Source organism: Meriones unguiculatus, chromosome X, assembly GCF_030254825.1.
Source record: "Meriones unguiculatus strain TT.TT164.6M chromosome X, Bangor_MerUng_6.1, whole genome shotgun sequence".
NCBI classification, from domain to species: Eukaryota; Metazoa; Chordata; class Mammalia; order Rodentia; family Muridae; genus Meriones; species Meriones unguiculatus.
Genome location: NC_083369.1, coordinates 9,546,341 through 9,563,707, shown reverse-complemented (window position 1 = coordinate 9,563,707; position 17,367 = coordinate 9,546,341). Strand labels below are relative to the sequence as shown.

The 17,367-nt window shown below is 35.2% G+C and overlaps 1 protein-coding gene across 3 annotated transcripts in view; it reads right to left on the bottom strand.

Annotated features, from left to right (window-relative positions):
- Positions 1-17,367, bottom strand: part of Rps6ka6 (ribosomal protein S6 kinase A6) — a 173,116-nt gene that overhangs the window by 64,594 nt on the left and 91,155 nt on the right. For 2 of the 3 annotated variants that reach the window (XM_060374329.1, XM_060374330.1), the window contains exons 3-4: positions 13,966-14,217; positions 1,831-1,890 (exon numbers count right to left, since the gene is read on the bottom strand). In XM_060374329.1, the coding sequence (XP_060230312.1) occupies positions 1,831-1,890; positions 13,966-14,217 (312 nt within the window). Of the gene's footprint in view, positions 1-1,830; positions 1,891-13,965; positions 14,218-14,419; positions 14,573-17,367 lie in introns of those variants that run through there. The other variant, XM_060374331.1, reaches the window with a different exon arrangement.

Here is a 17,367-nt window from a genome sequence, read left to right as displayed (position 1 = left end):
AATTAACATCTTTGAAAAGTAAATTACAATATTAACCACAGCCAAAACTCAAACCAACCATGAACAAGAATTTAGATTCCAGTAACCAGTTGAAGACATTGAGACTTACTTGTGTTAGCAATCATATACAGCAGCTTTATTAGAAACTGTCATGAATTAGAAAAAAATCTGTGTGTCCTTCAACCAGTCTTGGATAAGCAATAAAAGATTAAATATCAACAAGAACTACTGATATTTCTGACAGCTCAGATAACTCTTAAGACACATTTTGCCAACTCATAGAAGCAAATTCATAAGTGTTAATTATTGGATGGCTGGCTCTCAAAATGTAATGCTGAAAAAAGGCAAACTACAGGGAAACAATTAAAAAATAACCAATATAAAATTAATTAGGGAGCCACTCTACATCAGTTCTTCACCCAGGGCTCGCAAGTTCTGTATGACACCACTGCTTTTTACCTTACCTCAACACTTTAGGCAATGTGGGATTTAAAAAAATAAGCTATAGATATATTATTAACAATTAGCTTTCAACAAATAATTCAAATCCAGGAAGATTGTATCCTGATGTTAATTTTCTTATAATAAAGTAACTCTCAGGTTTCTCTATACATAAAGAGTTTACGTATATAAAAAGGATTATCTATATGAAAAGAAAATATGACTTTCCTGTTACCTAGCTGCTGGATACATCCTAGTCATACCATCTTATGACTAATGTATCATGAAGCTGTTAGTCTGGAGGAACTAGAAATAAAATGAACTGGAACGAGTCAAAAAACTTCACTGCAACCTGGAAATTATCCCAGCCACAAGCAGAACACCTAATTTTTCTTACTTCATCGACTTTCAAAGAGCAGATTGTCAATATAAGAATATTGATTCTAAGAAGCAGCACAGAAATCTCTGGTGCTTACTAAAACCCAAATCATTTTCACTCATGTGAAAAGAAATTTTTAAAAAATGATTTAAGAAAATAAAACATTATTAAAAATATAATTTCTAATTCAAGAAGATAATCAGATACATTTCTAACCAATTAACTGTGAAATGGAAGCCTAGCCTGGTACTTTTAATCCAAGCACTTGACAGACTGACAGGAGGACTGTGAGATCAAGGCCACTCTGGGTAACATAACAAGATACTATTTCAAGACAACAAAAGAATTAAATGGTGAAAAACACAAGTGAGCCAAGCACTCATCAGTTTAATAAAGACTACTTTTAAATTATTTTAATTTTGTCAGAAAAAAATTTTCTGATAGCCTGTAAACATCAAAATGAAGACATACAAATAAGAAAGAAATTAAGAATATAAGAAATAACAATGATGTAAAATTAATAATTTCATTAACCAAACATAGATAAGAAATCAGTTTTCACAGCAAATATGATAGCATTATTAACTTACTAGCAGTCTCTACGATACCCCAAAATATACCTAGTAAGCAAAATGACTTAATGCATATTGTATTCAATATTAAAAATACACTTAAGAAATATAAAGAAACATAATAAAGAAATTTTGATCTCAAATAACCTTCAAGACTAAATGTTGAGTATTGACTTCTGGTAAAAATAATAATAATAAAAATAAAAAATAAATAATCATTATAATAATTATTATCATTCCTCCTGCTCTACCTACTTTTCCTTCTTCACTTCAAACTAGAACTGGATCTACTTTTGAATGTACTTTTGAGGTACATTCACAATACTTAGACTAATGTTCTATGTACACATACTGAGTCAAACCCTTGACTAAACTGAGAAAGCTGCAAGTCAATTCAGTATAGCAGACAAACTTGGAGATAACCCCCATGATCCTCACCTCTTTGTGTTCATGCTCTTGTACAACGTCCGTTGTCTTCACAGTAAACACAACCTGTGGCTGGATTCCAAAAAGAATAATGGCAAAGATGATAAGAATTCATTTATATGATTACTTTATGGAAAAAAAAAACAACTCTAGAGACTCTCCTTATTGGCTTGATAAGTGGTCATGTTGAAACCCACTTGACAAGGGAATGTAACCATGCTGTAGCAGCTACTAAGAAACTTCTAAAACTTAAGGGAAGCCTACATCCAGCCAGTACTCAGCAAAATAACCAGGCTTTTCACAATGGCATAGAAAAGAACTGTGCCAAAATCCTTTGAGAGTTTAAAAGTAGACCTTCCCCAGTGAAGCCTCCAGATAAGAATGCAGAAGAGCCGAAATCTTGATTACAGGTTTGGATGACTAAGTAGAAGACCTAGTTGAGTCATACCCAGATTCCCAGCCCATACAGTATTATGTAGCAACAGGTATTTATTACAATCAGTATTACTGGTCAAAGGTAATACTTTACCTTTTTTTGTACAATACTTTAGAAATATCTTTGTAAAACTATATCTTTGTTCTCATATTATAAACAAGAAATTGTAAATGACATCTTACTAAGTAAACCTAGGAAAAAAGTAAGAGGTAAAATTTCAAAACATTTGCCTCATAATTAAGGCTAAGAAACTATATTACTACCTTTTAATGGTTTTTGAACAATAAAGATTACTAACTCAATAAGCACAATATAGAACACATAATTTCATATTCCTTCATATTCCGAGATGCTTGAGAAGCTGAGGTAGGAAGACTGCTAACAGTTTGAGGATAGCCTGTGCTATACATCAAGTTCCAGGCTAGACTGGTCTACAAAGTGAGATCATCATCATCGCATATTGCTACTTCTAATTTATTATCACAAAAATGCATGTTCAATTTACAGCAGAACTCAGACCATATCCTACAATTTGCTTTTTAAAAACAATTCCACCATACATACAGATGGGAATAAACTGGTATCTTTGTGTAATGCTGATAACTATGTAAAACAGCATAGCTACCATAAAAATATGACTATTCCTCAAAAAAATTAGTTACCTTGTTTTTTTTTTGGTCTTTTTGTTATTTTGTCTTTTTTTTTTTTTTTTTCCAGAGCTGAGGACCGAACCCAGGGCCTTGCGCTTGCTAGGCAAGCGCTCTACCACTGAGCTAAATCCCCAACCTCCTCAAAAAAATTAAAGTAGAATAAGCATATTTTATGTAATTGTACCTCTGGGTCTGAAACCAAAATAACTGAAAGGAGACTCTCAAAGAAAGCTTTGTGTACCACATGATCACAGCAGCCGTGTTCACAATGGGAAGAAGATGGAAGCAATCTAAGCATATATATATATATATATATATATATATATATATAATATGCTATATATATATATATGTATGTATTTACATAAATAACAGTGTACTATATGTACACAATGGAATACTATTCAGCCTTAAAAATAAAAACAAGTCTGACACATACCACAAAATGGATGAACTATAGCAAGATTACATTAAGTGAAATAAGAGATTCACAGAAAGATAAAATACTTTATAATTCTACTTATATGAAGTGTCAAAACAGGCCAAATTCATATAGACAGAAGACAAAATAGCAGCAGAGTACTTTTTTATTAGATCAAAGCTAACCTGATCTACTTATAAAGTCCCAAGCCAGGCAGGGATACATAGTGAGCCCTTGTTACTGAATGGTAGTTATTTCAAATTTTTATAACTTAAAAAATTTGTTTCTTAACTGTAAATTTTATTAGCAAAATTAAAATAAATATTAGTATAAATGTTATAAATTAAGCCTTTTAGTTAAGCAATGGCCCATGTGTCAAATTTTGCTCACTTCATATGACCTACAAGATGAGCCTTGTATTACATTCATAACAGCTTTTCCTAAAGGCTACTGTGGACTTAACAATTTTCCTGAACTATAGAACCTATTAATTGGAACAAAGTTATCTCTTTCTTGTGTTCAAAGGCCATGTCTATAGAGAACTGCTTACAGATATCTCTCAAAGCCTTGGGTTCAATACCTAGGGCTTCTAAACAAACAAACAAGTAAATAAATGGACAAGATGTCACACAACATTCTTTCAGCTACTTAGAAGGATCACTTGAGGCAAGGATAATGAGATCTCTCTGGCAACATAGTTACTTCTCCCCTTTAAGTCATTGTTCATAATGTTAGCATAATTTTAAACAACTTTATTTTAACAACTTCCTTATAAATTTATGAAAATCAGCATAAATTTTAAAATCTACTGCTATTCCTACAACAGCTATTTATATCTGTTTCCAAAATCTCAGCATATACTTCTCAAATTAGATATGGTATACATAAAATCAAACATGACTAAATTAAGAGCTAGCATTAGTTCTAGAATAGCTTGCTAACTTAGAAATATAACCTCTAGAACTCTTGCTGTCTTAATATCCAACTAGCAAGTCTAATGTACCTACGAGAGCTATGATAATCAATCTCCATTGTTAACCTACCTACACTCAGAATCCTGTGGGAGATTGGTGAGGTATACCTGTAGGTGTATCTGTGAGGATGTTTCGAGAGAGGATTAACTGGGAAGTGGGTGGCACCATACAGGTGGATAAAAAGAGGAATAGAAGAAAACCAGGTTTATTACATTTACCATCCTCTGCTTCCTGGCCCATGTGACTTGAACTTATATTTCTCTCTCACCATAATGGACAGAGCCTTTGAAACCTTAAAGCAAAAAGCTTTCTCTTTCTACTCCTTACATTATTTCTGTCGTTTTATTTTGTCACAGTGTCACAATATAAGATCCAAATTCACAGTAATTTATTTAAAGAGTTTAAACTAATTCATTAGTAAAAATAAGTTTTCTTTCCTATATGGCAGAAATAATTTTAGAATACTGAAAAACAAATCAAGATGGGCATGCTTCTAAATCCTCTCATGAATAATAGAAATAATGTAAGGTAATAAGGCACAAATTGAATTGAGAGATGCACACTGAAAATGCATTTTATGCTTTTAACGCTCCACTTCCTTGACAGCTTATTTAAGTAGGAAGAAAAGAACTACTAATACTTTTTAAAGCAAAAGTGTAAAATGTATCACTTAGTCTATGAGAAACTAAGACATTAACACCACAAAAATATTTTTAAGGCTTTCTTTAGGCATAAATTTGTTGGTATTTATAGCATAATATACTGTCTATTTAGATAGTTCCTTGTGATTATAAATGAACACACACACACACATTACTAGTCTTCAGTTATAAGAGCAGGAGTCTGGAATACTACCCAGTAGAGCCTATCAAGCAACAACCATACCTTAGGCATCATACACAGATGCTACTCATTTGATAAATGAGTGAAAATCAAACATTTCGAACTGATTAAAACCAATCTAAGAATCATTATACATCATTTATATAAGTAAAATATTATTACTTACAGCAGTACTAGGTTGTTTCTATATACTAAGCATATTCACACAATATACATCCAAATGTATCTGTAGATCTTTTGAAGTTTTAAAATCCATTTAATGACAGAAAAAAAAATCTGTTTTCTATACAGGCAGGAATTTGTTTACTGTGCTGAGTCACATCAGAGATAATGACTTGAATATGTTCGAATGGGGTAAATGTATGCTAAACGCCAAGGCATGTGATGCCTTGCCAGTCTCATAAGCGCTATGGCATATACATTTGCAACGCTTACTTGCAAATAACGTACTATATGTGGCATAAATGAGTATACATCAACATAAAACCTTTCCACGTACATGGTATTCTTTGTAGAAATTCTTCTCATTGTAATAACCTCTTAGAGATTTAATGTACATATAATTATAGTATAATGCCTTGAGAATATGAAATGAATATAACTGTCTACTCAGTTATTTCTCAAGATTAAAGAACTTGGTCAAAAAAAAAAGAACTCGGTCTATGTCGTATTTCTATTTTGTTAAAAAAAAAAACTGTATTGTTCTTATCAAACATAAAGTACAACTGCTCTATTTCCAACTCAAAATAGCATAAATACACTAATTTCTGCCTTACACATGAAAGAGATCAAATTAACTAACATCTAAGAACACACAGCAAACAAGTTACCAGCTAAAACAAATCCTGCCCCAAAGTCACAGTTCGTAAACACACTATACCATATTCTGTTTACTTCATGAAAATAATGGAGAAAAAATTGATTAAAAAAATGTTTTTTAAAGAGTTTCTTTAGGGAGAAAGCTACCACAAACTATTAGCTTAAGATGAAATCTTGCCTAAAGTGTTCATTCATTAGTAAAATCTGGTGTCAAAATGTTAAATTGAGGAAATCATGACTCAATAATCTACAGAAAATAAAATCTGAGTTAACACAGAAATCAGGTGTCCTACAAAAGCAGGACCATCATCTTGTAGGAGTAAGAAGAATCGTTACTCTTGGGGAATGAAAGGTTTCAAAATTCAAGCCGTACAGAAAGTCAAATATGAAAAAATACTTTAATATTTGTAAATAAAATGCCTTTAAGTAAAAGTTATAATCACTTCATAGCTACACTGGATGCTTAAAAATCATCTTGCACAAAAATCACCCAATAGTTTTTTTTTTTTAATTTGAAAATCTATTAATCTTCAATAACCTGGAATGGAAATGGGAAACATTTAACATAATCATTTTTACTGAATAGTCACAATTAGAAAAGGTACTACTCTGAGTAGCTATGTCTTGTTTGTATCATACATATAAAGCAACTAAGTTAAGCAATTTGTCAAAGATCACATGCAAAAATAACTGAAGGAGATGGAATCCACACTCAGGCACTCTAGCTCAGAAAACTTACTACAATCTTATTATTTCAATCTTATTGTTTCTGATTTTCTAGAGAGTTTGATATGGTTAATACTTTATTTCTTTAAAAATGACATGTATATAACCGAATTCATTCTGAACAGTGTATTCAGTGGAGAACAGGTAGTCTTTTAATAATGGTGTAAAAATACTGTTTATCAGTATGGTAAAAAAAAATAAAAAAGTACCATCAGTAATAAAAATTAATAAAAACTGGATCAAAATTCCAAAAATGGCATACACTTCAAATAACATCAACAAAATAGAAAAATTTTGTGACCTTAAATTCAGGCAAATTTTCCCTATTTAAAAAATTCATAAATTATTTTATTGAAATTAAAAACCTCTACTCTTAACTAAGAGAATAAAATAAAAATACAGGCCACAGAATAAAAGAAAAATCATAAGTCAATAATTGATAAAGGACCTGTTTCCAGAACTCTCAAAATTATTCAGAAACCAAACAAATCAATTTAAAAATAACAAAAATTTTTAAAAATACAATTCGCTAGAGAAAAAAGTTACATAACAAGTGTTTCAAAAAAATCATCTCCAACAGTACTTGTAATAAAGGAAATGCAAGCTCAAAAAACAATGTGATACCACTATCACCTACATACCTAAAATCTTAGGTATCACCTACATACTTAAAATCTTTATTTATTCTGATAGGTATATCACCTACATACCTAATACACCTATCAGAATAAATAAAGATTTTAAGTTTAACTGGCAATATCAAGTACTAACAAAAATTCAGAGAAGCTAGGACTTTCACATGGCAATTTCATTCATAAATATTTGCCCCAAAAAAATGAAATTCTGTTCAAATCCTGAGAGTGTGAGTTAAAAACAAGTGATTCACTAGTTGGGAGGAGAAAGTAGATTAGCAGGAGTGAGAAGTGAAGTGGGGACTGAAAGGTAGTGAGCATGATCAAAATACATTATATGTATATATGAAAAATCTTCATTATGTGTACCTAATAAATGCTCATAAAAAAAGTGATTCCTCTACCTGTTTAACCAGCTGGTACAAATGAGATATCTGTTAATCAAACAAGACCACCCGTCCCTTACTTAACTAAGATTGCCGTGTTACGGATCTCAAATGGCTCCCAAAATCCATATGCTAAAGACTTAGGTGCCAGGTGATAGTGTTATTTAAAGATGGTGGAAGCTTCAGGAGGTGAAAACTAGTGAGGGGAAGGGCTGTAGGTGTCTGAAATTGCACCTGAAAGTAAACCTTGCCTTTAACCATTTCACATTCCTTTTCCTTTCCGCCTCCCCTCTCTTACTTTGTTTCCTGGAAGCTACACAGAAAGTAGTCTTGATCCACCATTGCCTCCCCATTAAGATGTTTTATCTGGACAAAGGCCCACAACAATAAGATTAAATGATTATGAACTGAACTGTGAAGCAAAGTATCTTTCCTCTTTTTGAGTTATTTTCCCATGTATTTTATTAAGTGACAGAATAATGACTAATATAGCTTTCTAATTGTATGACTACACTGTATCTAAATAAGCTAGAACACTACAATTTTGTTTTTAGTGTAATGGAAAAGTAAATCACTTAAAACTAAACAACACTAGCATATAAAACAGCTCCAACATCTCCTTTGGTCCCAGTCACATCTTCAAAACAACAGAACAATACACTCAGTACCAAATCATAATTCACAGAAAATTTATTTTTCTATTTGCTATCTTAGGGATTAACTTTTTTGTTTTATTGGCTAATGAGAACTACAAGACTTTTTTTTAACTTTGGCTTAGAGTAGTTTTCTGTAAAATGTTAAAATATCTGGATAAAATAATCATCTAGAAAATGATGTTCAGGTCCTTTCCAAAGCAGTTAAATATCAAAGAGTACAACAATGGCATCAGCAACTTCTTTAAAACAATCCCTGTGTTAGCCTTATAAACTTGCAGAATTAAGAACAACAAACCAAAAAATAAAATCTGAGGGTCAATTTTATAAGTTCATTATATTAAAATGCATAGGACCCTAAAGTTTGCTCCACTGTTTTATTTCACCCTCTACTTCCATCCTCCTTCTACCCTTTCCACATATTTGCTACTTTCCATTTCAGTAGCAAGAGTTTATTAATCATATTTCCTACAACCCATCTCAAATACTCTGTAAAATAAACATAGAGCAGCAAACTTGCTTTCTGTCTCCCACACAATGGGTGTGTGGAGGAGGAGGGCTCACTTTAAATGTGCAGGTTAAAACATAGCAGTAAAATCAGTCACACAGATACCTGTATGAAAATTCAGAACAAATCTCTAGGATCCGCAAAACTTAGATTAAATAGTTTGTCTCTTAGGTCTCTTTTCTGTACAATTCCTTTTCCATCCAAGAAAAATTATAAGAATATACACATACAATAACTATCAACAAGAACAGTAATTCTTGGAAATAATATAAGTAAGCATATGTCAAATTCTGACAAAGTACTGAATTTCAGGTGCTTACTAAGTCTTTAGAACTGTCTTTTGACAGTCTCACATCTTTAGAACTGTCACTACTACAATGATAGCACCAAACAAGAAAACAATCACAAGAAGAAAAAATATCTGGATTTCCTTCTCAAGATTACAAATGAGAGAGACTATGAGTGGGGTAGTTTTAAATAATGTGGTCCAAGAAAGCAGCTGCAACTGTTGGTAAGCCCTATTATGGAAACATCTAGGTAATGATTGCTTCTCTTGATGAATTAATCAAGGTAGGGAAATGTAGAGGCCCAGCCCTAGAATCAACTGACCTGAATATTTCCAGACCAGACTGGCTTAAAGGTAAACTTGAAAGAACCAGGAAGGAATCTATATGGGAGAGGCGTGTAATCAATATAAACCTGGCAAAAACATACAAGAAATTCAGATGTTCTTGACTTTTCCCCTGATTCTGGGAAAGCATTCTGCATACAAGGCTATTCACATCTTTAAAGATAATTTTAAAGCATGAATAATTTTAGCTAATAGTAAGTGCATCGGTACTACTATGCTTTACCTATTTTTCTGCAAGATGTCTCCAATCAGTTTTCTTACTACCCTGTAAGTTCTCCAGAAAAAAAAAACAAAAACAAAAACCAACTCATTCTCTTTCTATGAGTACAACAGCCCCCTGATATTCACCTCCTTTAGTACTTCCCCTATTCTAATCTATCCCTCACACGGCCACTGGTTCATTTTTCAAAGCACAAATGTGTCATCACTTAATGTCCTGAAAATTAGTTCACACTTACAAAATAAAATTATACCTATAAGCTTGCTTTAAAAGACCCATACAATCTGGACTCATGCAATTTCATAAAATTGTCTCATTCCTACAACACAGACTTATATCCCAGTGATACTACACCTCTCCTTCCCAAAGTGAGTACAGTTTTACTTATACTGTCTCCATCCATTTTTATTTTTTCCTTTACCACTATGAAAATATTATCACTATGTAATACCCTGATCATATCCAATCTCCTTCTCACAGTCTTATCAGATCTATACTAAGCCATCATTGCCATCACCATACCCCTTCTTTAAGTCTTGTTCCATTTACAATAACAATTTCTCAAATTTCTGTCTTGCTCACCTAAATTGAATTAATGAGAAAAAAAATATGATTCAGGAATGCATCTTCAGGCATTTCATATTATTATACTATGCATTGTGTTGTCTGTATTCCATACACACTATAAGAATTCCAAACACAGCAACAAAAAACTAACAAAACAGAATGTAAGTGAAATGCCTCATTATCCACTTGCCAGAAAAAAAATTTGTATCTTTTTATCCCTCCAATTATCCCTAAATAGGACCTCCTATTTGTTTGTGTATCATACTATCTGTGATTTTAAAAGATGCAAAATTAAAACCTCAATACCTTTCAATACAGATTTAAGCAAGTAAAAAACTCATTGTATCATTGTAGAAAGCCTTGGGGCAATGGTTATAAGTATCTAAATTCCAAAATTCATATATATATATATATATATATATATATGAAAATAATTATGAACTTAATGAGAAAATAACGACTGCTATTCATTAGACACATATTATATGAAAGTCAACTTGCTAAGTATATTAAACTCAGCACTGAATTTCTTTCAAATAACAACTTTTGAAAATATTTTTCTTTCCATTCATAGACAAAGAAGTTGAGATCTAAGGAACTAAGGTAACATGTATTATCACATACATACTAGGGGGAAAGGTGCTGGAATACAAATTCATCTGTTCATGTTCTTTTATTACTACAGAGTATCATAAAAATGATTAAAAAATACAAGTTTTCTCATTTTTTCCTTGTTAAAATTTTAATTACTATAGCTTTAACCTCAAACTGCTTTCCTCAATTAAATTACTTCCTAAACTGACTTCCTTAAACAAAAACATTGATAATATAAAAAAAATCAAAATTCTAGTACACTATTTATTGTATGACATGCAATTTCAAAACACTGTAATTATTTCTTCCAAAAGGAACCAAATATTTCCCTCACAGAAAAAGAAAACTACTATACAAACTATAATTTTTATAGAACTAATTCATAAAGAATTTGTTGTACTCAAACAGGCTGTTCTTTAAGACCCTATCCCAGGAACAACCAATACCATCTCAAATAACACCTCTTTCCTGATCCTGATAGAATCCAGGCAAGAGATAAAATTGCAGCTGCCTGAGAGTGATGCCCTTTGAAGTTATTATTCCCAGCAGACTTCATTGAGACAGTCCCTGCAAGGGCTCTCACAACCATAGCTTCTTGCTTACCTTGCGTCCCTGTTTCCATGAATTTTCCCCCCAGGACCCGTTGGAGCCCACAGTCCCTTTTTGCTGGTCCATTTTCTACCATTCACTGAGCTCAAACTAGTTTTTGACTGAAACCTTGACAAATTTTCCCATAGGAAAATTTTTCAGACAGTAATTAGGCTTATCATCTGTATGGCTTGCTATTGTCCATTGATCTAAAACTGTTGCTGCTCATGGTTTTCTTGGGGGAAAACATGTTAAAAATCTCAAACAACCAATTTACACACTGCTGAAAGATAATTCTAAGGTTGTCAAGCTGCTAATATAAGCAAGAAAGGTAAAATATACTAAAAAACACTCTAAAATACATGAGTGACTGTAATTTAATAATGTACATTTAATCTTACTAGTATGTAACACACAGAAATTATTTCTTTTAACCTCAGAATTAACAAATATGCACCTACATTTTCTTTAAGCATTCCAAAACATTTTTATATATTTAATTATATATAATAATATACAATATATTCATATATAAAATAATGGAAATACCTTTGTTCTAAAAACTCTTCCAGTTGAGAGCTTTAAGTTCAAACTTAAAAGCTAGAATTTCTAAAGTTAATATTAAAGACTGTGATGAAAATAAATATAAATTATGTAAAGTAAAACTTTTTTATAAAGATAATATCATATCATTATAAGAAACAACAAAATGTGTCTGCCAACATTTAGCACTAAAATTTCATCCAGAATACTTTGTATAAAGTTACACTGCAGTGTTAAATATAACCAAGCATAATGGTTTTAAACAAAGAAAACAGAAATACTATCTTCACATTACCTTCACCTTTTGTTTTACTTTATAGGTTTAACAATTTCAACTGGAATATTTCTCCAAATTACAGAGATAGAGAGAGAGAGACCTATTATTAAATCTCTATAATACCTAAAACACACTACAAATTAAAAAAATCATGTGTGTTAATTACAATCTAGAAGCTATTACATTCAAAGTTAACCAAGACAAAAAATATAGCAGATATTCAAATGGTCCCTACTTCCTATATAAATTAAATGTTTGTAATTAATGAATAAAAAGGTCTCCCCCCATAGTATCACTAGACATTTTATACATGCAGTTAACGAATGTCCACATTTTAAGAAGAAATTAACATTTCATTCATCTCACTTTTAACCAATTCTTAAGAGATGTAAACTATGAAAATATTTTGGAATCATTCAGTTTAAGAATAAAATATTTTTTATCTGTATAAAGGCTTCTACTTCACAGTACTAATCAATTTATTTCCACAAAATCTCTTGTTGCCAGTTAATGCTAACATGCAATCTAACACCAGTTTAAATTAAAATAATGTAAAGGAGAAAATGACAAGTAATCATACAATAATCCAAGGTATATTTTTTTAAAGATGGAACAGTGTTTGAAGACAAAGGCTCACCCTTGAGATTTCGAGGATTCTGAGTCTTAGCTCAAAACATTCTGCTGTGAATCAAACTGGTATTCAACTATTTTAGGAGGTGTATGGGGGCCTCTACTGGAATACTACACTCATGATTAAGTGGCTAGGAAAGGATCCAACTTTCTATCACAGTAGCTGGGTTTTTGTGTTGAAATGTTGTCCACTTTTTGTAACAAAACAATATAATACCTGTGCACATCTAAGTTCTCACAGCCCAAGTGCAAAGCATAGCCAGCACAGTTTTAGAAGTAAGAACGGCGGGAAAGGGGAGAAAGGAAGTCTTTTCAGCTCGACATGGCTAGGCTTTACAAAAATCGGTCTTATAAAGTCTGGGAATCAATTTGCCTCTCATACCCACCAACAGGTCAGGTATGAAGACTGGAAAAGGGTGAAGGGTCGAAGTAAAACTGCAGTGGAGTAAGGGGAACTGAGAGCAGGCAGCAGCAATTCACCTGCACATAGATAAAAGGCTGCCAATTCTTCTCCATTCCAGGTGGGAAGAAAAAAGAAAGAAATTAGAAGGCTGCAAAGAAATGAGAATGCTATTACCAAGGGACACTTGTCTCCTGGGCAAAAGTCCCCAGAGTTAGTCACCTTGGTTGTTGTTTTCCCTCCTAAATTCATAAAAACACTGGAGTTCAACAGCAAGCCGTGGTCCTCAGCTCCACATCTCAGAGAGCAGAGGCAGCGTGGTGCAAGAGGAACGCACCGAGTCAGGCAAGGCAAACCCGCTTGTCCCCGAGTCCCGCTTCAGATTGGAAGTAAAGAAACTTTGAACAAACTCCAACACGGCCGCACCTCCGGAGCTCCGGAGGCCAAGCGGCAGCTGGGAGTCACTGGCTCGGCATGCTGGAGCTCGTTGTCCTGTCCCCTTTCCCGCCCTCATTCGGCTAGAGCCAGGTCTGGGCCCCGGGAAGGTGGTGGGGGTGGGGGCTTGCCAGGCACCATGCTCTCCCTCCCAGCCAGGATCTCCCGGGACACAGGGCTGCAGACTTCAGCCGGTCCCGCCCACCGCACTAACCTCGCTACTGCTCGCACAGCCGCTGCCGAACACCTCCATTTCTTGGTCCCAGGGATCCTCCAGAGGAACGAATGGTAGCATCGCCGCTTCAGGAGCAAACGAAACGAGGCTGCCTGACCCGAACACCACCACGCATCCCGTCCGACGACCTGACTCGTCGTCCTCTTCCGAAGACCAAGACCAGCGTGTAGGAACCGCTGACCTCGCCAGCGGCGGGTACCTCAGAAGGTGGCAAAGAGGGGTATCTGCCCGCTGTTGGTGTGCAAAGAGAGAACACAACTCTGTGCTGCCTCCCCGCCAGCAGCCGCACGGCTCGCGCCTGCCACCCCGCCAAGCTCCGCGGGGCCGACCCCCTCCCCCGCTGCCGCCCGCGCCGCTCACCCCCCCTCTCCCCCCCTCCCTGGCCCCCTCCCGCCTCCCTGCGCCGCCAATATGGCGGCAGCCGCCGCGTTACCTGTGCGGCGCCTGGAAACCCCCGCTGCGGCGGCGCGGCGGCGTCACCCGCACGTCAATGGAGGTTCCCCAGCCCCAAGTGGAGGGGGGGAGGGTTGCGGAGGAGGGCCGGGGTGGTTGCGGGGAAGCGCGTGCTGGGGGCGGGAAGAAGGGGAGGGGGCGTGCTGGGCGGGGGAGGCGGGAGAACAGTAGTAAAGCCCACAGCTCGCGCCTGCTAAACCTGCCCACTCCACAGAGCATGCGCGATGTTCCCTACACATGCTCAGCAGGCCCTCCTAAGACTACTGAACTGCCTGGCTAGCGGGAGGATTCGCAAATAGAATGCAGGAACTTAGGGTCTCTGCAGAGAGCTTCAGGAGCCCTGACTGCCCAAGGGCCAGCTTGCTGGGACCAACCGAACACTGGTGTCTTCTACACCGAACCACGCCCATTTCAGTACCTACTAACAAATACTACTAGGGCGGGGATTTTAAGACAGCCACCGTGAGAAGCTAGAAGCTGCAGCAGATAATGCATTTAAAAGGCATCAGTACACCTGTGCTCTCCACCCTCGCACTGCATCTGATTTGTGTCACTTAAGATGCTCCTGAGGGTCACCTTTCAATACTAATGAACTCACAATGGTTCAATCTCTTGTATGCCTCCAGTCAAGTGCACACAATGAATACACACACACACACAGAGTACTAAGAGGACTCCACACATAGCAACAAAGGTAGGATGTCTAATGCTACCCACACCCCTAGAATATGCGATCTGTGGTGACAATAATATTTCGATCTTCTTCACTTTGTGATTTACTCGTTTGCTACTCTATGTGCTGTCCTTGGCTTTAGTAATGTAACAGAGTTCAGATTAAGTTCTATCTAACACACGGAGAGGATGATCAAAACCCTCAGCAAAACACTTTAATATTAAAGTAAAAAAAAAAAAAAGTATTCCACCTTTTGACGCTTGAAAGAAATTGCCACAGCAGCTAACCTAGCTCAGTACCTTCAAGGGGTTTCTAACATGCTGCATATAACACAAAACTTCCTCTCCCCTTCTACTTCTAGAGCTGTTATGCTGTGCTATTAAAGAACACTGAACTGCTCCTTCCATTTATTTCACCATCTGCTGTGGAGTGTTAAGAAACCAAAGAGCCCACAAAAGTTGGCAGTAAATTCAAATAAGAATTACTAGTAATGCCCTCTAACTCTGCTTAAAATCCAAAGGAAAAGTCTCCAAGTGGCCTCCATAGTAAAGGGAACAGGGACTGTCTCTGACATGAACTTATTGGCCTGCTCTTTAATTACCTCCCCCTGAGGGGGAAGCAGCCTTACCAAGCCACAGAGGAAGACAATGCAGCCACTCCTGAAGAGACCTGATAGGCTAGGGTGAGTGGGAACATGAAAAGGACCTCCTCTGTCAGTGCACTTGGGGAGGGACATGGGGGGAGATGAGGGAGAGAGGGTGGGAATAAGAGAGGATGAGGGAGAGTGCTACAGCTGGGATACAAAGTGAATAAATTGTAATTAATAAAAATAAATTAATTTTAAAACTCCAAAGGAAAAGGAGCCCTAAAAATATGGTTCTGCAACAGCAACAGCGATACCCTTGAATGAGAACATGAGGCTTTAAATCTTGAATGTGTGTGTGTGTGTGTGTGTGTAATTTAAGTAAAAATATTTTTTTAATTAAGTAAAAACTGAAATCTTAATTAAGTCCAATTCCATTGATTTTGTTCTTAGAAATCTTCTTTCTTCCACATCACCTATTTCTCTCATACTAGATTCTTCCCATCAGCAAAACATAGTTTCTAATTTCTACTTAGTATCATTTGATGCATTTTATACTTCCCTATTGCTTTAATTATTTCCTTCATTTGACCTCCAAAATAAAGCTGTACATTTTCCTCCTACATCACTGTTTTTATTTTTTTTTTGTTTTTGGTTTTTTGTTTGTTTGTTTGTTTGTTTTGTCTGATTTGGGGTATTGTGCTTCATCTTTATAATCACCAACCACTGGAACTTCAGTACTCAGCCCCTGACTTCTGTCTTTCCAAATTTTCTAATTCTTTCCTTATCCCAACCAGATTCATGGTTTAAGTCCCATCTGTATTCTGGGGATGTCCAAAATTATCTCTGATCATAGACTTTCTTAAAATCAAGTTTCCTGCTCATACCTCACTTTACTACATTCAGCTTCCACCACCAAATAAATAAATAAATAAAATTTAAGCTCCCTATGTGTTTCATCATCCAACATTCTCTTTTGCAAATACACAATCAAACATTTCTCATCAGACACACACACATATATAATTATTTATATATATATATATATTTATGTGTGTGTGTGTATAAAACTGCTCTTTAACTCTGCTTTTACTAGACTCCACTTCTCATAAGTTTTAATGTTGTGATAAGTATTTAGCCTATCTTCAATATTGTTAATGTTGCTCTGACCCCTTGGAATTGTTTCAGATCAATTCATAATGTTTTCTTGAATTAACCATATATCTCCTTAACTAATCTTCCTGGGTGTACGTTTAAGCTCACTCTTGCATGCCAATCTAGTGATCAAAAATCTTGAAAGATTCTCCATCATTGCCAGTAAAATGTCCAAATCTTATAGCTCTGAATGTAACTGTTTTGCCTTCTGTTTGCTGCCTTAATCTTAAACTGTACCAGTCATGGTGACATACTCTAGTAAAATCTATGCATATTTTATTGCCTCATTTCCTTCTCAGACATCTTTATATGATTTAGTATGTTTCTTTTCTTAATTTTATTTTTCTTTTATATTATTATCTTTCGAAAAAATTCTCAGGATCACTCTCTAGCGTAGGCTAGCTTAAACTCGGTATGTAGCACAGGATGGCTTCCCATTCACAATGATCCAACTGTCTCAGCTTCCAGCTACTGGGATACTGAACTATATCTTCCTGCAATTTAGTCTTAAAAACAA